Source organism: Notolepis coatsorum, assembly GCF_963971535.1.
Source record: "Notolepis coatsorum genome assembly, chromosome: 19".
NCBI classification, from domain to species: domain Eukaryota; kingdom Metazoa; phylum Chordata; class Actinopteri; order Aulopiformes; family Paralepididae; genus Notolepis; species Notolepis coatsorum.
Genome location: NC_140183.1, coordinates 62,546,279 through 62,570,787, shown reverse-complemented (window position 1 = coordinate 62,570,787; position 24,509 = coordinate 62,546,279). Strand labels below are relative to the sequence as shown.

Sequence of the window (24,509 nt, the reverse complement as noted above, 5' to 3'; positions counted from 1 at the left end):
ACAAAGAATTCTAAACCAGAAAGAAAGTCGCTGGATCGATAGACTACAGGCCACCTCACTCCCAGGTTTAAATTATTCTATAGACATGGTATCATTTTTATAGGGCATTAGAACACTTTATTTATTTATTGTATTTATACATTGTTATTTATTGTATTTTGATAGACTACAGGCCACCTCTTTGCAGGTTTAAATAACTCTATGGACATGTTGTCACTTCTATAGGCTAAGTAGGTTACATTATATAGTAGTATGTTTTGTCTTGCATTACTCAATGCTCTTACATTGTTGTTTTTGATATTTTTTGATATTATTATTGATCTATTCTATGTTTGTTTTGACTCATTTCCTTATGTTGTTATACTATTTTGAGTGTGTGTATATATACATATATAATATAATAATTTTTTTTTATTTCTATGTAGTATTATTGTATATTCCTTCAACGTAGACATAGCTTATAAGTGGATTGTCTTCTAACTATGTCAAGTTGAGAATGTGCTATGCCTTCATTCATTTGGGACCAGCTGTCCCCCATTGTAATTAGTCTCTCCCAGAATTCAGTTTTTTCCTTTTTTCTTTATTTAGTCACAGTATTGTTTTGTCACAGCTACAACACCCTGAAGAAGGCCATGTGTAGGCCGAAACATGTCGGTATTTAAAAAATTTCTAAATAATGTAAGCCAACTAATAAAGGCATTTAAAAATTTGTAGAGCTGCCTTGGATCTCAACTTTTCTTCTATAACGAATCCTACCCCGGATTTAATCCAAAGAGCACCTACCGAAACAAAACAAGAACGCTGAAGCCCTCTCCATATCCTCTTTTTTGATCTAATACTGTACCTCTCCCAAAGGCTAACCGGCCATGTCCGCTTCCATTCATTGTGCTAAGCTAGGCTAACATGCACCCAGATAGCTTTCTACTGAACGCACTGAGAGGAAACTGGTATCTATCTTCTTGTCTCTCTCTGGAGAAGACGGTAAGCTAATTTCCCAAAATGTTGGCGTTTTCCTTTAACCCTCAGTGAAGATGAGGGGGGAAATAAAACTCCCCACAAAAACCTTAAGGACCGTCCACGAGTTAACTCGTGATTCGATTCCACCCGTTGAGGACCAGAGCCACGAGTTAACTCGTGGCGAGTTGTTATTGTTTTATTCCATATTTATAATGCTATTAACGTCCGCGATCGACATGCAGGACCTACCCACATATTTGATTTTAGAAACATGCAATACCGGCCAGATCCGCTTAGGGGCGCCATCGCTCCACTGCAGTATCATTGAGGGGATTGAAAAAAAAAAATGTTTCACTGTCTGTGGGCGGATCATATGAGCCTCGGTTCCAAACGAAGGCCCTCCATCTTTGATCCAGTTACCGAACGCATATTTCAGCCTGGAATAATGGGATTTATGATTAGCCAATGGACATATCGATCTACCAGATTCCGATGACTAATGGCCTGACGGTAGGATACTATTCCCCCAAATTACAGCTGGATTGGACATTGTTTTAAAACCTAACGTGATCGATCAGTGACATTGGCTACCTGAACGCACACTGTATTGCTAATCAATAATACTAATCGGCGTTCCCCGCCGCCCCCATTTCATCCATAGATGCTCTGTAATAGTCCGGATGCTACGCAGTTTGTTTTATTTCATTTGTATATATACAGCAGAAATGGCGTTTGATATAACGGCGCCAACGTTTAGCCTATTATCTAGCTCCCGGGACGAAAAGTGCGATAAACCTTATATTCACGACGCTATAAAATGACAACCAACTGATGGATTTTTATTTTCTTTAAGCCATTATGAAGGCACGGTTTATGCACTCAAGTGACAATGAGAATGGACAGATAGCAATACTATAAATTATATATATAGCTTTTAGAAAGTACATCGGTTTGTAAACAAACCTCTGTCCTCTGGCCTATAAATCGGCGCAAGACTGTGGTCGCCAAAGGCAGCAGCTCTCCGACTGGACACAGGCGACTGTCTGACGGATCTCCGTGCTTCCAGCCATTACTCATGTTTAAACCTTCTACTGTCCTCATTCATTTCAATAACGCTGCACTCTGTGTTTCTTCCTCCATCGTCTGAAGAGAGAACCCAGAGTAATTTTCCACTTAAAGGCCCAATCTGTGCGTTTTCTGACAATAACAATGTGGGGCATGTTCACATACATCCTTCAAGGGGTTCGAGCCGTAGATGGAAAACACGCTCATTGTAAATTGGAAGATAGTTAATGATGATAATAATACTACTAATAATAATACTAATAATAATACAGCAGACCTATATAGCACAAATATAGGATATTAAAACAAAAACTCTTTAATAAAGACAGAAAACATAAATTGGGTCAACTAGGGAATAAAAACGTGGGGGGAGAGTCTGAAGAGGCGGGTGTTGAGAGCCTTTTTGGATGGTGACAGAGTGAGGGCCTTTTTGGATGACAGAGTGAGGCCCTTTTTGGATGATGACAGAGTGAGGCCCTTTTTGGATGATGACAGAGTGAGGGCCTTTTTGGATGGTGACAGAGTGAGAGCCTTTTTGAATGATGACAGAGTGAGAGCCTTTTTGGATGATATAGAGTGAAGACCTTTTTTAATGATAGAGTGAGAGCCTTTTTGAATGATGACAGAGTGAGGGCCTTTTTTAATGATGGAGTGAGAGCCTTTTTGAATGATGACAGAGTGAGAGCCTTTTTGAATGATGACAGAGTGAGAGCCTTTTTGGATGGTGACAGAGTGAGGACCTTTTCGGATGGTGACAGAGTGAGAGCCTTTTTGGATGGTGACAGAGTGAGAGCCTTTTTGGATGGTGACAGAGTGAGGACCTTTTCGGATGGTGACAGAGTGAGAGCCTTTTTGGATGGTGACAGAGTGAGAGCCTTTTTGGATGGTGACAGAGTGAGGACCTTTTTGGATGGTGACAGAGTGAGAGCCTTTTTGGATGGTGACAGAGTGAGGACCTTTTCGGATGGTGACAGAGTGAGAGCCTTTTTGGATGGTGACAGAGTGAGAGCCTTTTTGGATGGTGACAGAGTGAGGACCTTTTCGGATGGTGACAGAGTGAGAGCCTTTTTGGATGGTGACAGAGTGAGAGCCTTTTTGGATGGTGACAGAGTGAGGACCTTTTCGGATGGTGACAGAGTGAGAGCCTTTTTGGATGGTGACAGAGTGAGAGCCTTTTTGGATGGTGACAGAGTGAGGACCTTTTTGGATGGTGACAGAGTGAGAGCCTTTTTGGATGGTGACAGAGTGAGAGCCTTTTTGAATGATGACAGAGTGAGGACCTTTTTGGATGGTGACAGAGTGAGGACCTTTTTGGATGGTGACAGAGTGAGAGCCTTTTTGAATGATGACAGAGTGAGGGCCTTTTGTAGCGAGTAGAGTTTGGAAGTTTATCCTGTGTTTAACCGGGATTTATCTATTTTACTATGATAATTAATTAGCTTTAGTCGTGTTTTACGAGATTCTACACTCTGCATTGTAAAAGTACAGGGGCGACAGCAGCTTAGGAAGTAGAGCATGTCGTCTGGCAATCCTGGTTCCTGGGCAGTGTGTCAAAGTGTCCTTGAGCAAGACACTTAACCCCTAACTGCTCCCGATGAGCAGGTCGGCACCTTGCATGGTCGTCTCTGCCGTCGGTGTGTGAATGTGTGAGTGAATGGGTAAAATGTGAGGAACAACAATTGTAAAGCACTTTGGATAAAAGCTGCTATATAAATACACCATTTACTTTGTACAGTAGGTCTATAACAACCATATCCTATTAAACTCAAATGCACCATATTGTAGACATGCTATTAACACTTTGGTCGCCGGCCAGAAATCCGGAAATGACTGTGCCTGGCCAGGATTCCTGGGCGATTTTAGCATATCTCATGATCTTAGCGGAGCTATTTCTATATTTTATATTATAACTATGGGGAAATGGTTTGGCTCATTTGACGACGACGAGTTGATGTACACTATGAAAAAAACCGTTTGATTCTGCATGTCTTCGTTCGTTCACAATTACAAGTTTAAAAAAGGTAAATAAAGGGGAAAATCCAGGTGGATTCTTTAGAAAGAAAGTTACAAGCCTTTTTATGCGAGGTGCGCAATTCCCCGTTGCTGCTGCTTGAAACAGACGAGAACATGCACCAACATGGGCAATTTAGACTGGGATGGATGGATGGATGGATGGTTTGTTTGATAGATTGTTTTATTGTTTGATTGGTTGAATGTTTGTTTGATTGATTGAATGTTTGATGGTTTGTTTGATAGATTGTTTTATTGTTTGATTGATTGAATGTTTGATGGTTTGTTTGATTGATTGAATGTTTGATGGTTTGTTTGATAGATTGTTTTATTGTTTGATTGATTGAATGTTTGATGGTTTGTTTGATTGATTGAATGTTTGATGGTTTGTTTGATAGATTGTTTTATTGTTTGATTGATTGAATGTTTGATGGTTTGTTTGATTGAATGTTTGATGGTTTGTTTGATAGATTGTTTTATTGTTTGATTGATTGAATGTTTGATGGTTTGTTTGATTGATTGAATGTTTGATGGTTTGTTTGATAGATTGTTTTATTGTTTGATTGATTGAATGTTTGATGGTTTGTTTGATTGAATGTTTGATGGTTTGTTTGATAGATTGTTTTATTGGTTGATTGATTGAATGTTTGATGGTTTGTTTGATTGATTGAATGTTTGATGGTTTGTTTGATTAATTGTTTTATTGTTTGATTGATTGAATGTTTGATGGTTTGTTTGATTGATTGAATGTTTGATGGTTTGTTTGATAGATTGTTTTATTGTTTGATTGATTGAATGTTTGATGGTTTGTTTGATTGATTGAATGTTTGATGGCTTGTTTGATAGATTGTTTTATTGTTTGATTGATTGAATGTTTGATGGTTTGTTTGATTGATTGAATGTTTGATGGTTTGTTTGATAGATTGTTTTATTGTTTGATTGATTGATCATTCTTTCATTTATTTGTATTCATCTAAAAAAATTTGGACCTTATGGTGTTCTTGTTCTGTTCTTGACTTATTGTTATGTTTTCTTCTTGACTTGTTTAAAGAAGATCTGTACGGCCCATGGGGACATTAACGTGTGTTGTCGGGCCCTATAAATAAATTTGATGATTTTGATTTGATTGTTTGTTTGATTGATTGAATGTTTGATGGTTTGTTTGATTGATTGAATGTTTGATGGTTTGTTTGATTAATTGTTTTATTGTTTGATTGATTGAATGTTTGATGGTTTGTTTTCTTTGATTGACTGTTTGATGGTTTGTTTGATAGAATGTTTTATTGTTTGATTGATTGAATGTTTGATGGTTTGTTTGATTGATTGAATGTTTGAAGGTTTGTTTGATAGATTGTTTTATTGTTTGATTGATTGAATGTTTGATGGTTTGTTTGATTGATTGAATGTTTGATGGTTTGTTTGATAGATTGTTTTATTGTTTGATTGATTGAATGTTTGATGGTTTGTTTGATTGATTGAATGTTTGATGGTTTGTTTGATAGATTGTTTTATTGTTTGATTGATTGAATGTTTGATGGTTTGTTTGATTGATTGAATGTTTGATGGTTTGTTTGATAGATTGTTTTATTGTTTGATTGATTGAATGTTTGATGGTTTGTTTGATTGATTGAATGTTTGATGGTTTGTTTGATAGATTGTTTTATTGTTTGATTGATTGAATGTTTGATGGTTTGTTTGATTGATTGAATGTTTGATGGTTTGTTTGATAGATTGTTTTATTGTTTGTTTGATTGATTGAATGTTTGATGGTTTGTTTGATTGATTGAATGTTTGATGGTTTGTTTGATTGATTGTTTTATTGTTTGATTGATTGATTTATTGTTTGATTGATTGATTGTTTGATTGTTTGATTGACAGTCCGACTGACTGACTGACAGTCCGACTGACAGTCCGACTGACAGTCTGACTGACTGACTGACAAACTTGAAATGCAGTAATACTATTATATCGATCAGGTGGGAATATATTGTATTGATCAGGTTAGTAGATATTGTACCGATCAGGTATTATAGATCATGTGCATGCAATAAACTAAAAAAAAACCCATTTTGACTGTTTCTCATTCAAGTACTGTGCATAATCTGCTCCTGTGTTGTAGACACTGTGTTGCTCTGTACCTACCTGTTTTCCAATTTATTCGTCCATACATGATAAACACATTCATAAAGTAATAATATCTTGTATTGATAATATATCAATTAGTTTCACTTGGAAATACTACTACCTTATCAACCACCATGCCTGGCGCTAACGAACAAGTAAGTTATAACTACTGGTGTAGGTCCAGAAAACATTATTATAAAATACAGAATACTTTACAATGCAGAAAACTTGAAACTTTGATGAAATGAAGACATTTTTATTTCAAAATATGTTCAATAAACTGGGTGACAGTTATCAGTACCAACCATTGTTGCTGTGCATTAGACACATATGCTGGTAACATTCACAGTATAAAATTATGGTAATTTACCAAGACAATACCTTATAAAAAGTGAACACTGGCTGATGATAACCAACCATTGTTTCAGTGCATTTAGAAGTTTGCTGGTAACATTCACAGTATAGGATTATGGTAATTTACCAAGACAATACCTTATAAAAAGTGAACACTAGATGATAACCAACCATTGTTTCAGTGCATTTAGAAGTTTGCTGGTAACATTCACAGTATAGGATTATGGTAATTTACCAAGACAATACCTTATACAAAGTGAACACTGGCTGATGATAACCAACCATTGTTTCAGTGCATTTAGAAGTTTGCTGGTAACATTCACAGTATAGGATTATGGTAATTTACCAAGACAATACCTTATAAAAAGTGAACACTGGAGGATAACCAACCATTGTTTCAGTGCATTTAGAAGTTTGCTGGTAACATTCACAGTACAGGCACGTCACATGATCAACTACATTTACATTTACATTTAGTCATTTAGCTGACGCTTTTATCCAAAGCGACTTACAAGTTCTGTACGACAAGACAGCAAGAAGGGTACAACTCTATCAGCTGAGTAACAATGTTCATCAAGTGTTGCGTGTTACAGTGTAGGTTAGTTTATTAGGACAAGTGCATGACAGTAAGGTTAGTCAGGGTTAGATTTTTTATTTTTTTTTATCATTTCAAATAATGGTTGAAGAAGTGAGTCTTTAGTCAACGGCGAAAGATTGGACGGGATTCGGCTGTCCTAACTGGGATGGGTAGTTCATTCCACCATTGTGGGGCAAGGACTGAGAATAGGCGGCTTCTCTTTGATGACCCTCCGGGAGCTTGGATAGGAGTAGGTCTGAGGCGGCCAGAAGATGCAGAGCGTAGGGGTCTTGAGGGTGTGTAGTTAGAGACCATTGACCGGAGGTAGGCGGGAGCGGTTCCCTTTGCTGCACGGTATGCTAGGTCGAGGGCCTTGAAGCGGATACGTGCAGCAATGGGGAGCCAGTGCAGGTCCCTAAGAAGTGGGGTGACATGGGCCGACTTCGGTAGGTTTGATATCAGGCGGGCCGCTGCGTTTTGAATGAGTTGAAGAGGCTTGGTGGCAGTGGCCGGGAGGCCAGCTAGCAGTGCATTGCAGTAGTCGAGGCGGGAGATGACTGTTGATTGGACGAGGAGTTGGGTGGCTTCTTTTGTCAGGAAGGGGCGTATCCTTCTGACGTTGCTCAGGAGGAATCTGCAGGTTCTGGTTGTCGCTGCGATGTGAGCAGAGAAGTTCAACTGGTCGTCGAGGACAACACCAAGGTTCTTGGCGGTCGGGGACGCGGTCACAGCTGCATTCTCGACTGTGATGGAGAGGTCGGTCAGGGGGGAGGATTTGGCCGGCAGGTGGAGCAATTCTGTTTTGCTTAGGTTCAGTTAGAGGTGGTTGGTCGTCATCCAGGCAGAGATGTCGGACAGACAGGCCGAGATCCGCTCAGAGACGTGGATATCTGAGGGAGGGAAGGAGAGGAAGAGTTGAGTATCATCGGCATAACAATGATATGAGAAACCATGAGACGTGATAAAGTTACCCAGTGATTTAGTGTAGAGGGAGAAGAGAAGGGGTCCTAGGACCGAGCCCTGGGGGACACCCGTCCGGAGGGGGCGGGTGGCCGACAGAGTCCCTCTCCATGACACTTGGTAGGAGCGGTCGTTGAGGTATGATGTCAGCCATGTCAGCGCAGATCCAGCCACTCCCATTCCTGCGAGGGCCGCGAGGAGGATCTGATGGTTGACTGTGTCGAAGGCTGCAGATAGATCTAGGAGAATCAGGACAGAGGATAGGCCTTTCGCTTTTGCTAAGTGAAGTGCCTCTGTGACCGCAATGAGGGCCGTTTCTGTGGAGTGGCCAGTCCGGAAGCCAGACTGATTGGGGTCTAGGAGGTCATTCTGTAAGAGATAAGCAGTAAGTTGGTTGGATACAGCACGTTCAAGTGTTTTAGAAAGAAAGGAGAGAAGAGAGACAGGACGATAGTTGGCTATGACGGTGGGGTTCAGGGTTTTTTTTTTTATGAGGGGCGTGACTCTGGCTTGTTTTAGGGAGGTGGGGACCACCCCCGAGTTGAGTGAGGAGTTGATGGTTGCAGTTAGGAATGGGAGGATGTCCGGTGCTATGGTCTGGAGGAGTGGGGAGGGTAGCTGGTCCAGCTGGCATGTAGTCGGACGGTTCAACGTTACCAGTGTCAGGGTCTCGGCTTCTGTAATGGGAGAGAAAGATGAAGGATGAGGTTCTCGATTCAGCGTTTGGAATGGGTGGGGGTTGGGAGTTTCTGTCAGCTGGGTGAAACTAATTACAAACTATTTCCACAACACAATTTAGTCACACACTTCAAAATGATGTACACAGTATTATTCAGTTAAAAGATCCTACCCTCTCTGCTGCTGTCATCAGAATGATTCCAACAGAGAAAAAGCTGGTCTTTAAGCAAAAAAAAACTGTCACAAGTGCCCACTTAACTTACAAAAGCCACATGCACAAAGGCCACACCTCCAGTTTCTGTCAGCTGGGTGAAACTAATTACAAACTATTTCCACAACACAATTTAGTCACACACTTCAAAATGATGTACACAGTATTATTCAGTTAAAAGATCCTACCCTCTCTGCTGCTGTCATCAGAATGATTCCAACAGAGAAAAAGCTGGTCTTTAAGCAAAAAAAAAACTGTCACAAGTGCCCACTTAACTTACAAAAGCCACATGCACAAAGGCCACACCTCCAGTTTCTGTCAGCTGGGTGAAACTAATTACAAACTATTTCCACAACACAATTTAGTCACACACTTCAAAATGATGTACACAGTATTATTCAGTTAAAAGATCCTACCCTCTCTGCTGCTGTCATCAGAGGCATATCTTACTTGGTCTCTCGCATCGATGACTGCATTGTCCATTGATAAATGGATGAAGCGCCAGATGATCTGTGGACCAAAAAATATCCAATACATGCTTCCAAAGTATATAAATAAGAGGCCAATGGACTGCATTAGAAAAGTGTGGTATGTTACCTACAGTATATACTTTTATAAACTGGGTGACTGTCAGCAACCATTGGTTCTGTGCAAACGGTAAAAATGAGGGGGGAAAAAGATAAATAAAAAAGGAAACTATATACACACACAATGCAAATGATGAATGGAGTCGACACAGCTAGATCGCTAACATAACGTCTCATCTGCAAGTGGTCCAAACATGCCTATGCAATATCGACAACCGTGGCCCAAATACATGTGTTCAACGCATTTGTCTTGTACAGAAAACAGTGCAACTACCCATACACTATACTATACTATACTACACTATACTACTCTCAGCTAGCTATACTATGTACCGGTACACATGGTTCTGTCTGTATCACACAATGATGGATTATTTAGAAGTAATCTGTACTTCTGTGTGCCGGATTATTTAGAAGTAGTCTGTACTTCTGTATGACAACTAATAAAGAAACTATTTAGAGAAATCCCTCTTTGTGTGGTACAGAGTGAAGCATTTGTCACGATGCAGGGGGACTTTGCACAATGTGCAAAAATATCTGGTCTCACTCCTGAGGCCACGCCTACTGCAGACCCGACATTTCCTACACGGTAGCTTTTGCTTGGGGGTGGCTTTGTATGCAACCATTACATGCTTCCCAAAGCCACCCACTAATCTGCTCTGCGGGTCCCCCGGTGGGGCCCTAGGGTCGCACTGCCCGTCACGCCCCACCTGCTCAGCCCCTGCCTCCTCCTCCTCCTCACCCCCACCCCCTGCCTCCGCCTCCTCCTCCTCTGTCACCCCAGGAATATTCAACTCCTGACCCCCTGTGTAGGTCCGCGCCACAGCCCTGGTGAACCGGAAGAGGTTGTAATAATACCGTTGTGGGTGCCTGATTTTGTACAAGACAAAAGCGTTGAACATACATATTTGGATCAGATACATCACAAACTTTTTGGTCCACTTTCCAGTCTTACGTGCAGCCGGATAGTACGATATATTCTGATCCAACTGGTCGACGCCGTTCATGAATTTATTGTAACACATGATGGTTGACGGCTTGAGCATCTCCACCCTCACCACTTTGCCCTTCTTCTGCTTCTGCCACACTCTTGCCATTTCCATGGTGTCCTCGTGGAAGCTGGTGATGGTCTTTACGATCCTTTTATCGCGCCATGCCACGATCATGACCTGCTTATTGTTGACAGCAATGCGCTCCCCCACACCGATGTCAGCTTTGGTCAGGTTCTTTATGATCGCTGGCTCCCCCCTTGTGCTTCCTGAGGGTACCACAGACGTCGGTCCTCAACTGTCGGAGCCTGGCGGACATGTTTACACTGTTGTAAAAATTATCCATAAACAGCGTATAACCGGCCCCAGACAAACGTCCAAGCAGACCGACGACCGTGTCCCCCAGGTTCGCGCCATCCCGGCAATATGGCTTGAATGCGCAGCAATATCCTGTGCGTGATTCGCACAGGAAGTACGACTTGATGCCATACCTGGTTGGCTTGTTGGGGTTGTAGACACGGAAAGTCAGGCGGCCTCGCCATGCCATCATCCCCTTGTCAATGGCGAGCTCACGTTCGGGCTGGTACAGTTCCTTGCACCTCATGTTGACATGGTCGACTACAGGGCGTACCTTACACAGTTTGTCTCTAACATCTAGGGATGTGTTGTCCGCAAAGTGGAGGAATCGCCAGATCAACTCATACCGGTTGCGTGGCATGGTGGCTGAGTAGTATGGTGTGAACATCATATCATCAGTGGTCCACATCATGTCCACGCAAGGCTTCCAAAGGATACTGCTCAGGAAATTGAGTCGAAGGAACTTCTTCAGCTCCTTCAATGTGAGGGCCGTCCAATTCAGTGCCCTGCTACTGGTTAGCGTGGGGTCCAGCCGGGCAATGCACTGATCAGCATAGAGGTTGGTCTGGGCAACAATGGCATTGAGAAAATCATCTGTCAGGAACAGATCTAGCTATTTTGCAGGCCGGTACGAATTCAGTGCCGCGGCGTCCTGGAGCAACCCCGGTTGGGCTGTGAATGGGATCCTATGAGGCACCCAGCCCTCACGAGACCAGGCATTCTCCTGGTCCTGACGGCTCACAGACCTGCTCTTCGCTCCTCCGCGAAGAGCAGGCCAGACGCCACGACCTGTCAATTATACAAATATACTATAACACCCCTACTGTAGACAAACATTCATATGCCACGTAGTTACAAACTGTGTGTGAGTGAATGAGTGAGTGTGTGTGGGGTTCAGATGTCAGAGCTGGACGTGGTGTGGGGTCAGAGGTCAGAGCTGGAAGTGGTGTGCAGAGTGAGGCCAACTTACCGCGCTTAGATGTGCGTTTCCGCCCTAGCATCCAGTTCTAGAATCACATGATGTAATACATTACACTAGGGCAACGTATTGTCATTTTATTTACATGATATATATATATATAGCATTATGTGTTATATTTTATGTACAATCACCTGCAGGAGTAGACTGTGATGCTATGTCGTTGCCAGTCTCTGTGTCACTCTCTGCGGAGTCTGCGCCAGAATCTGAATTGGATTAAATTCATTCAGTAAGTAAGTCTCATAAAACACAATAGTAATACATTTACATACATGAATGTAGTTAGTACATACCCAAGTATGTTGGTGTACCACCGCCGGACTCGGTGTCGGATCCTGTAATGAACACAAAATAAATCAGCGGCATTGTACATCAAAGCATGTACATGTGTGTGTGTGTGTGTGTGTGTGTGTGTGTGTGTGTGTGTGTGTGTGTGTGTGTGTGTGGTGTGTGTGATGCAGGCATTGATGCACAATGATCTGCTTTTTTTATTTGGAGGTTATATTGCCATTATTTTATTCATGCAGGTTCAAATCGATACAGGCTAAGCTACATTATTGGATATGCATATAGGCCTTGTTGATTCACCACCATGTGCTGGGAAGTTCAAGGGGGGGGGTGTCCATGGCTTTGATGTGCAATGGTGTGTGTGTGTGTGTGTGTGTGTGGTGTGTGTGATGCAGGCATTGATGCACAATGATCTGCTTATTTTATTTGGAGGTTATATTGCCATTATTTTATTCATGCAGGTTCAAATCGATACAGGCTAAGCTACATTATTGGATATGCATATAGGCCTCGTTGATTCACCACCATGTGCTGGGGAGTTTATATGGGGGGGGAGGAGTGTCCATGGCTTTGATGTGCAATGGTGTGTGTGTGTGTGTGTGTGTGTGTGTGTGTGTGTGTGTGTGTGTGATACAGGCCTGTGATCAGGCCTGTATCACACACACACACACACACACACACACACACACACACACACACACACACACACACACACACACACACACACACACACACACACACACACACACTGTGCATCAATGCCTGCATCACACACACCACACACACACACACACACACACACATCAAAGCCATGGACAAGGCCTATATGCATATCCAAATGATGTAACTGTATCGATTTGAACATGCATGTAAACACACAATATTCACATTGCATTCGTCAACATGACTTACCCTTCTCCCCTCGACCACCACCACCACCATGTCCCCCGTCGGACTCGTGAGATGAATCAGATCCATAGTATCTCCGACCTGTCCTCGTCAGATGACTCCCGATCTATAATGAATGCATACCGGCGTTGGTTGGCGAACTAACGTTACATATTCACAGTATACAATGAATCAATTAGCGTTAGGTAAAGCATCATCAAATATACACGCTTCACACACACAATCACATCTACACGACCTTACCTGGTGGTTTCCAATCGGCGCTGCCGTCAGATTCATGCACAGTTGAATCGCTGTCCGATGAGGCTGAAGAAGATATCAGCACAGCCACCTTCCTCTTCCTCGAACTGCGACGGGGAGATACGCTCCCGGTCCCGGGGCGAGACACGTCGCTGGGCCCAGCGACGGTCTCACGGCTCTCCCCGGTCGGAGCTACCAAAGGACCGGTCGTTTGTGCTGCTGCTGCTGCAACGGGTCCAAATGCCAGCTTGGTTTGAACAAACCGATCCGCCGTCGGCCTGTCCCCTCGCCTAGTACCTACACTACGTCTCCTCATACTGAACTAATAATCTAAATGGAACTACTAACTGATCAAAGTACTATTACTACTACTAAAATATACTAACTAGACTACACACTAATCCCTCACAAAAGTACTACTAGTTAGCACGACTAAGTACTTCTAAAGCACAGCTGAAACCTTACAATTATTCTGATACTACCACTATACTGTATAAAACTATAAATATAGACTATAGGCTGATCTCAATACAAATATCTCTCTCTCAATCTCTCTCTCTCTCTCTCTCTCTCTATCTATCTCTCTCTCTCTCTCTCTCTCTCTCTCTCTCCCCAACAAAACCTTGTAGATTCTGGGACGGCGTAAACTTTTATACCTGTGGTCAGGTATGCTGGCCAATCAAATGTCAGCCTCCATGTAGGCTGCAATATTCATTCTCTTGTGATACAGTGTTAGAAAATAGGGGGACACTGCCACCTAGTGTAATTTGAGAGGAAATGCAGTTTCCGGTTCAAACTCGCTGCCAAAAGCTCTGCGGTGAAGTTCAGACTGGGAAAATGGAAAAAAGATGTAAACAGATCAAAGACGAGTTACGGCGTCTTCGGCAGAATGAGCATGGCGAGCAAAGACGAGTTACGGCGTTCCCGGCGATTAAAGTGTTTGTAGTTGTTGTAGATGATAAATATTGTTAAATATAACATAACGTTGTCCGTGGAGTAGGTAATGTTGACACAGTTTCCGTTTGATGAATGGCAGTTGAAACTTTCTACAACATTCTAAAGCCAGCGCAGTGGTATATTCATGGTGATTTAACCTTGAGTGTATCATGAATATACTCACTGTTTAGAACGCTCTCGACCAATCACAATGCGTGATCGGACCTACCTGTGGTATAAATGCTATTAAATGTAGTTGTTGTAGATGTGGTATAGTTTTATCCTGTATGTTTTGATTACATTTACTGTAAAGTATGTCACACAGAAAGATCACAAACTAAACTAACAAAACGCTGTGGAAGTTTAGGTCAAGCGTGAGTGAAGACATACTGTACAGTATCTCAAAGCCTAATATTTGAATACTTGAGTTGTTTAATTTCATTTCAAGCAGACAGGCTGTTAATTCAACGAGCATTAATACCAAACACCGTAGAAGTTTGTGTCAGGCTTGGGTGAAGACATACAGTATCTCAAAGCTTAATATTTGAATACATTTACATTTAGTCATTTAGCTGACGCTTTTATCCAAAGCGACTTACAAGTTCTGTACGACAGGTCATCAGGAAGGGTACAACTCTATCAGCTGAGTAACAATATTCATCAAAGTGTTGCGTGTTACAGTGTAGGTTAGTTTATTAGGACAAGTGCATTTAGGACAGTAAGGTTAGTTAGGGTTAGATAAAAAAAAATATAAAATTATTATTATTATTTCAGATAATGGTTGAAGAAGTGCGTCTTTAGTCGACGGCAAAAGATTGGACGGGATTCGGCTGTCCTAACTGGGGTGGGTAGTTCATTCCACCATTGTGGGGCAAGGACTGAGAATAGGCGGCTTCTCTTTGATGACCCTCCCGGAGCTTGGATAGGAGTAGGTCTGAGGCGGCCAGAAGATGCAGAGCGTAGGGGTCTTGAGGGTGTGTAGTTAGAGACCATTGACCGGAGGTAGGCGGTTTGAGTGAGTCATTGAATACATCAAAGAACCTTTCTCCAAATATTTCTTTCTTTCTCTCCTACAAGTAGAGTCGACATCCTGCTCATTCAACGTGCCTACTTACAAAAGACTATTTCACACACTTGGTACACAGATTCTTAAAGAGAAATGTTACATCAAGGTGTTCCAATACATTTTGTAATTTATATTTTGCCTTTTTTTGGTCTGCAAAAGAAATACCACACATCTGTAGTAAAATGTAGAATGTAAAGAGCTTTAACACTCAATCAATGGTGGAAAGTAACTAAGTATAATTTATTTACTCAAGTATGTACTTAAGTAGGCCTACAATTTCGATCTACTTGTACTTTACATTCGAATTTTAGGGAACTTAATAGTTTTACTCCACTACAATTCAAAGAAAATATTGTACTTTTTACTCCACTACATTTATCTGAACCCATCAGTTACTAGTTACTTTGAAGAAAAATATTTTGCATAGAAAACAAAAATGTATGAAGATTATATACTTTCACATTTGAAGGCCGTCAATTTCAAGAGGACATCATCAGAGCAGCAAAACTGGACCACATACCACTTAAACATAACGATAGGTTATGTATATAACCTAGTTATATTAGTATTGGCTGAGCGTCCCGCTCTGAGCCTTATGAGATACCCCTTATCTCCTATGATACCTACTGTATCCCAACAAACAAAAACTACATGCACCCACACCTGTATGGGGCCCCGCCCCTATGGAGGCGTAGCCTATATAACCATGACTCTGGTCACCAAACACTCTTCCTCGCCAAATCTCGTTCCAGGAAAAGATTCCTCAAGAGGGAACTCAGGGCCGCGCAGAGCGGGACGCTCAGCCAATACTAATATAACTAGGTTATATACATAACCTATCGTTATATATCGTATTTGCTTATCGCGTCCCGCTCTGAGCCTTATGAGATATGGGTCAGAGCGGACGCGAGACCCGACAGATGTACCCCCTGAGGACCCGTAAGCCCACATCAAGGGGTGCGGGGAGCCCTGTCACCCCATCCTTCCTAATGAAGGGGGGGCGCAGTCAACTCCACCTGAATGCGAACAAGAGGGAACCATAACCCCTTGAACACACCGTACAGGCAGAACCACGTGTGACTCAACACACTGTGGCCCATACCCATACACTCCTGCTACCCGACCAAAGGACGGGAAGCAGGAAAGGCCACAGACCCCAGAACCGCCTGGGAGACAGAACCCCCGGTCATGTCCATGAGGTAAAACCTTACAAAGGGACCCGGGGAGGACCATGAAGCTGCAGCACAGATGTCCTCCACTGAGGCCCCACCCAGGAGAGCGGCAGAAGCAGCCACCCCACGAGTGGAGTGCGCCCTGACGCCCCCAGGGGGATCCTGCCCAGCCAACGTGTAGCAGAGGGTAATGCCCTCGCACAACCAATGGGACAGGCGCTGCTTCGACAGTGCCTTACCAGCACGAGCCCCACCGTAACAGACAAAAAGCTGGTCGGTAACCCTGAAGTCCTGAGTACGGCTGAGGTAAATCCCCAAAGCACGGACTGGACATGACAGGTGAGGGCATCTAACTCACTAGTGTGAGGAGGAGGACGAAACGCCTGAACCACAATATCCCGGGAGCGGAAGGAACTCCGGATATTCTTAGGCACGAAAGCAGGATTAGGTCGCAGAGTGGCACCGCAATCGGTCCGAAAAGACAGGCACTCTGGACGTACCGAGAGAGCACAGAGCTCACCTACGTGTTTAGCGGAAGTGACAGCCAGTAGGAACGCGGTCTTGAAGGACAGCTGTCCCAACGGCGCCTGCTCGAGCGGCTCAAACGGGGCCAAGGACAACCGACCGAGGACCAATTGAAGATCCCAAGTCGGAGCCAAGGAGCGTTGCACCGGCTTAACGCGTCGAGCGCCAAGCAGGAAACGCTTCACAAGAGGGTGGCTGAACAAGACATCCCCTCAAACCCCTCATGATAGGAGGATATAGCTGCTGCATATACCCTCACCGTCGAAGCCGACAGTCTATCAAGGAGGGACTGGAGGTAACTAAGGACAGCATCCAGGGGGCAGGAGACTGAGTCCCGGCCCCCCGCCTTACACCACACTTGGAACATACGTCATCTGCCCGCGTAAGCGCGACAGTGGAGGGAGCATACGCATTCCAGATGGTAACACCATCAGGATCAAGAACCTGCGCCCCTCAACGTACCCGTCCCAACAACTGACCTAACAGATGTATGGGGAAGAATCCCTGGCGGCACGGCATCGGTCCCAGACCTGCCTGGCCATGTCCAGACGTAATCCTCACCCGTCAGGATGAGGACTGCCCCGCGACAGTACACCTGCACCCACATTCTCCCTGCCGGGGATGTGGGGAGCCCTCAGGCCGCGCAGATGGAGGACGCCCATAGCCAGCCGCCCGCCGCCTGGTGCAGACAGGGGGAGCGTACTCCTCCCTGTCTGTCGATACACGACACTGACGTCGTATCGTCCGTCCTGATCAACACCATTTGTGGACCAGAAGGACCGCTTTCAACACCAACACATTGAACGTAGCGCAGACCGGGCAGCATGGTTTGCCAGCTGCCCCCTACTGCGTTGGCCCGACGCGTCACCAGCGAGGGAGGCGTCGGTGAAAACGCGACGTGAGACAGCGCCGTAACCGTCCTAGGACGGAACCTCCCGAGCGTGTTGACAACACGCTCTGAGATGGATGCCCATAGCCCTCCAACCGTTGACTGGGAAGAGGAGTACTCTACATCCAGTCTACAGCAACCCCAGGCTGGTAGAGACCTGCCTGGTACGAGACCTGACGATCCACCTTGACCGCGAAGGACCAGAACGTCATCAGGGCAGAACACTCCATAACCCCTGACGACGCAGAGGCCCCAGTGCGGCCTCCACGCACTTGGTGAAGATGCGGGGAGCCAGAGAAAACCGAACGGCAGCCTCTGGTACTCATACGCTAACCCTGCAAAGGAACGTAGGTAAGCCCTAGGATGGAAGATCGGAGATGCGCATACGCATCCTACAGGTCTATGGAGGAGAACCAGACCCCCACCTGACAGTGTTCAACAGGTAGGAGACGATCCAAAAAATGCTGAACCTTCCCATGGGACAGGTCCAGCCTGGGTCTTACACCCCTCCCTCCCGACTTCTCGGGCAGAGAACACCGGGAGGAGAACGCCACGACGATGGCTTGCTTCGTCCACAGAGATTGGATCTCGTTGACCAGAGCTGTCACTGCTGGAGACCCTGACAATAGGGTCTGTACCAAACCTGAAAACGGGTAGGGTTGTGTAAACACAAGTCCCCGCCTCAGCGTTCTCTCCATCCACCTCGACATATGGTACTGCCGTAGTCATATGTGACGACACTCCCAACGCACCCGCCGTCACGTGGCGCAGGTCCGCCAGGAACTGTAGATAGTTGGCCCGGTCCCCCCGCTGTGCGTAGCCAACCCTGGAACCGTGCGAGCAGCGCGTTCCGTGTCGGAACATCTGACCCTGACACCACCCACGAGGCAATCGCACCCAAGGGGGGACCCCGACAGAAAGGGCCGGTCTGATACGGGGGGCTTCCGATGAAAAAACCCCCCCACTGAACACCCCTCCAGAACATGCTGAGGAGTTGTTCTGCAGCCGGACATGCAAGGTGTAAGGCCCCCATGGGTTCCTACACACCGTAGCCCTGCAGTGATACTGTATTACTACCACCCCAAATCACGTGTGCCTGCGACCACTTGCCAATATTTCAGGAGTGGGAGGCACCAACATGATACCTGGCCTGGCGAAGGCGAGGCCGGGGAAGCCCGCACTGTGTGCCTCAAAAGGTTTCGAGCCCCCCTGCTGACAACACTTAAGTTGACAGACGTAACACCAGGCTCAACCAACACAGCTTATGGTGTGGGAGCCACAGACCCAGGCTCAGCCATCAACTGGGTGTCAGCCCCTGTCCCCATGAGAAGCGAAAGGGGGGCCGCCCGCGCTTCAACGAAGGCACGCGGCCCGCAGCCAAAGGAAACAATCAGAGCCCACTTTTTCCGCTGGTGTTGGGGAAGGGAGTGATCGGAGAGCGGGCTGCTCGCGGCAGGACGGTGACGGCTTGTTTGTTCAAGCCGAACCCATCCTACATGGCCGATCCCTCGGCCGCCAAGGCTGTCGGCCTTGTGGACACCTGTCGAATCAACGCCCAGGATACCTCCGGCGGGGGAAAACATGGCCGCCTGTCGAGGGCCTCGTCATCGCCGCTGACGAGGCCGTGCTCTCTCTTCTTCTGGCTGCGCGGTGTGAGGCGGTGTAGGGCCTAGGACAATACCGCCCGCGCTCCAGCAGAAGACCAAAATCCCCTGCGGAGAGGGGAACCCTGAGCGGTTATAGCTTGCGGCTGGGTCAAAGCTAATAACGTCAACAACCTCGTGCGATGTGTCGACGTCGGCTGGCCCTCAAGGCCCCGCCACCAGACACCATTTTTTTAATAGAAAAAAACAGCAATTCGAACACAGTTCTAATCGCTGCCAATTCCATACCGTGGCGGCGGCCGGGCGGGGCACTGTTTCAATATGTCAAAAAAAAAGGACTGATGTTAACACGGAGCACCAGTGGTGGTTGCAAACAGCAACCTCCACTGTGGTGTGCACCATGAAAGGGTTAAATGAATAAAAGAACTAAACCACAAAATACTGTAGAATGAGCAAACCCATACACACAACGTTAAAGTGGAAAGGAAGCAGTGCGATAAATACATATTCATAGCATCACATTAGTATTTAGATAAGCCACAGAAGAAATCACGTTATAAAAATAAGCAGTTTCTAAGAAAAAACGATTTGTTGTGTGCATTTCTGAAGCATTTAGCATTATGGGCACGGCCATTTTGTTGCTGACGTCATGCCACTGGTTGGGTGTATACACGGCTGGTACACTGCCTATAGTGAATGGGTCAGTCAGTAAATAAAATGTTGCCTACAAAACAACGGGACCGCAGTGGTTCTGTTTGTATTGCTCCTGGCTGTTCAAACTAATTTTACCATGTGAGAGAGAGGAAAGTTGGTTAATTTCCACAAACTACCAGTGAAAAAAACAGTGTTGTTGTCACGTTGGCTCAGGCTGGCTGCACTCAGGCGGCGCGACCAGCCTGTTGGACAGGGAAGGAGGATCTGCAGCGAACACTTCATTGCCTCGGATTATGTTGTTGGGGTGGGATGTTTGTCCAGAAGACCATTAATCAGCTGAAGCCGGACGCGGTTCCCTCAGTCTTCGACAGACAGACCGGCGTTAGCTCTCGGGAGCGATCGCTAGCAAGTTGGCACCAGCCGGGGACCGGAGTTAGCTCTCGGGAGCGATCGCTAGCTAGTTAGCACCCGGGAGCGTCGCGGAGCATTCAGCCTGCTGGCTACCTAGATCCACTTCAACCAGCGTCGCGGAGCATTCAGCCTGCTGGCTACACAGCTTGTCGGTGTGCTGGAACCTCGGCAAGCTAACGGTAGCTGGCTACATAGCTTGTCGGTGTGCTGGAACCTCGGCAAGCTAACGGTAGCTGGCTACACAGCTTGTCGGTGTGCTGGAGCCTCTGCAAGCTAACGGTAGCTGGCTACACAGCTTGTCGGTGTGCTAATAGCCTCGGCAAGCTAACGGTAGCTGGCTCCAGGCTATTAGCACATCAACAAGCTGATGGAGCTCCCGACGCTCGGCTGGTTGAAGTGAATCTAGGTAGCCAGCAGGCTGAATGCTCCGCGACGCTCCCGAGAGCTAACTCCGGTCCCCGGCTGGTGCCAACTAGCTAGCGATCGCTCCCGAGAGCTAACGCCGGTCTGTCTGTCGAAGACTGAGGGAACCGCGTCCGGCTTCAGCTGATTAGTGGTCTTCTGGACAAACATCCCACCCCAACAACATAATCCGAGGCAATGAAGTGTTCGCTGCAGATCCTCCTTCCCTGTCCAACAGGCTGGTCGCGCCGCCTGAGTGCAGCCAGCCTGAGCCAACGTGCCAACAACACTGTTTTTTTCACTGGTAGTTTGTGGAAATTAACCAACTTTCCTCTCTCTCACATGGTAAAATTAGTTTGAACAGCCAGGAGCAATACAAACAGAACCACCGCGGTCCTGTTGTTTTGTAGGCAACATTTTATTTACTGACTGACCCATTCACTATAGGCAGCTAACCAGCCGTGTATACACCCAACCAGTGGCGTGACGTCAGCCATGACGTCAGCAACAAAATGGCGGCGCCCATGTTGAAAACAGGGATATTATATTTGATTTTTCAGACAAATAAGATAGATTTCACATTTGATTATAGAACCCTGTCTTACACAAGGTACACAACAAACAAACTAGGATCACATTGCTCACTGCTTCATTTCCACTTTAAGGGGAGGCGGACCAGAGCGAACTAGTCCCGCCTTCATTCAAAATATTCACAACAGCACACCAGCCCTAGCTTAGCCCATTTACCAAAAAAGGTAAACAAAGCCCCCCCCCGCACTACTCCCCCAGTATACCGATTGACCGTCAGTATGAATGGTTGAGAGGAGAGAAAACTGTAGCAAGACAGACCTTCTCATAGCAGAGTGACAGAACGAAACAATAGCCCACTACACAGGGCCGCCTCAGGGGGTGGGGGGCCTCGCGTTTAAATTCGCACAGGGCCTCACATTTCTCCCAGGCGGCCCTGCCCCTATACTACTACAGCCTAGCGTGAGGCGATGTGGGACCCAGATCAACAACCGCCTGCGCACAGACACGCAACATGTTTACCATGTCGGCTGGACCCATAGCCCCACTACCTGACGCCAATGTGGATAGGAACTAGCCAGCTGAGCCATAACCCGCCGTTAAGTCCCATCCTGCAGTAATATAGCTCTACTGCTACACCGCCGAGCTCACGCATCGGCCCCAGATGGGGACACCGTTCCATAGACCCCGCCGGAACACAAGGTAACATACCTGGCTAGGCTACCTAGCCACGGCCTACCCTGTTGTCAACCCATTTACCTGAAAAAAGGTAAATAGGACTCAGCAAAAAACCCCACAACAGCTACCGACTGACCTTCATTGATGAACCGGGCAAGAGGAGGGAGAAGTGACAACATCTCACGGCGGAGACATTAGAACAGCGTAGCAGTTAGCAGTAGTGGTAGCATGTGGCATTAGCGATAGCATGTAGCATAGCATTAGATGTTTAGCAAGCACGCCCAAGACAGTTTGGAAACCGTTCCCTGCAGTGAACGTTCACCAAACCATCCTGCCCCCGGCGCCAACACACAACATGGTTGTGTAACAAAACAAACCAGCATTACTAACACTAATACATATGCCTGAAGACACAGGGCCTACCTGGGTACAAGCTGGCCCGACAGCCAATCTTGTACAGCTGAACCTTGATCTGCTGTCATCAGACGAGGAACATCAACATAGGCCCGTCGTGTCGCCGAAAACATGCGTCGAAGATGCCAGGGGCCAGCAACCTCCGGTAAGCTTTCAACATTATGACTCTGATCTTTTTCATCCTGCTAGTTACGTATAGTGTGCACGCAGCCGATACGCTGGAACGAAAATAGAGGAAGAGTGTTTGGTGACCAGAGTCATGGTTATATAGGCTACGCCTCCATAGGGGCGGGGCCCCATACAGGTGTGGGTGCATGTAGTTTTTGTTCGTTGGGATACAGTAGGTATCATAGGAGATAAGGGGTATCTCATAAGGCTCAGAGCGGGACGCGATAAGCAAATACGATATATAACCTTTTATCAGAGCAGCATAACTGGACCACATACCACTTTAACACAACCTTTAATCAGAGCAGCATAACTGGACCACATACCACTTAAACATAACCTTTAATCAGAGCAGCATAACTGGACCACATACCACTTGAACACAACCTATAGAGGTCAATGGATCGAGGTTTGAATGCTCCCAAGCACTGGAATACACAAACGTCATGTAGAATGCATACTTTTATTTTAGATACTTAAGTACATTCAATAGCAAATACTTCTCTACTTTTACTTAAGTCGATTTTGAATGGTTACATTTACTTTTATCAGAGTACTCATTTATCTGGGTATTTCTACTTTTACTTAAAAGTAAAGGAACTGTGTACTTCTTCAACCACTGCATTCAATGAAAAACGCCCTTTACTCAAAGCACATCATTTCTCTCGGTAAACCAAGGCGTTTGACCTTGACCTCCTGAGCGACTCGAGGAGATTCGGGCCGATCTCGTACGTTCTCTTCCTGTCGTAATGTGCGGAGACGTAGATCTTCTCGATGCGGTTCTTGTTCCTGTTGTACCTCACCAGCAACCGGTCCATGTTGCTGAGGCGGTCTCCACGGTCGTAGTACCTCCTCACCTCGTAGGGCAGGTCCCTGGCGTGCGGGGAATTGAGGTTGCCAATCGTATAGTAGGCGTAGAGCCCACTGTTAAACTTGGGCAACAGAGGCCTGGGCCCTCGGTTCTGGAACCTGTGGAAGCCGAACTTCCCCTCGCTGGGACTGCACAGGGCCGCCATGTTGTTATCGATGCAGTTCTGAGCGTACCACACAAGCAGCTTGTAGCCGTGGCGAGGGGGCGGGATGCCGAACCCCGTGTCCCGGAGCTCCCGTTCGGAGTCGAGGATTCTCAGGCTCGCGGCCAGCACCACGGACAGCGCCAGCAGGAGACGGACCAGGAAGTGTGCCATGCTTGTCTAAAGACAAGTTAAAGTCAAGTCATGTCAAGTGTTCCTTTATGAACCCTTTCACTACCACACTATGGAAGGTTAACCCGTTCACTACCACACTATAGGTTAACCCTTTCACTACCACACTATAGAAGGTTAGTTTCAAGTTCAAGTTTCTTTATTAGTTGTCATACAGAAGTACAGAATACTTTAATATAAAATGCTAAATGTTAACCGTCTGTAGTGTGGTAGTGAAAGGTTAACTGTCTGTAGTGTAGTAGTTGCATGGTTGCCTCCGCCGTTGGTGTGTGAATGTGTGAGTGAATGTGAATGTCAGGCAGCCCATATAATACAACAAGTAGTAATGATAATAGTGATAACAGTAGTAATGATAATAGTGATAACAGTAGTGATGATAATAGTGATAACAGTAGTAGTACACAGTAAAATTCGCAGTGTCAAATATGCAGTGTCAAAGTACATTGACTCTTTCAGAGTTATTACAACAACAGTTTGAGTAAAATGCAGACAGTGTTGGTGAAATATTTCGTAGTTAATTGGCTGGTGTCATCACTACTCTGGGAAGCTCCGCCCATCTCCTTCTCTTGAAG

At 45.7% G+C, this 24,509-nt stretch overlaps 1 protein-coding gene across 1 annotated transcript; it reads right to left on the bottom strand.

Moving 5' to 3' along the window:
* Nucleotides 1-23,388: 23,388 nt before the first annotated feature.
* LOC311246521 (uncharacterized protein) lies at nt 23,389-23,919 on the bottom strand (the record flags this gene model as incomplete). Its single annotated transcript, XM_084336671.1, has 1 exon — nt 23,389-23,919. One exon carries the CDS (start codon nt 23,917-23,919, stop codon nt 23,389-23,391), a length of 531 nt encoding a protein of 176 aa, XP_084192797.1.
* Nucleotides 23,920-24,509: the final 590 nt, after the last annotated feature.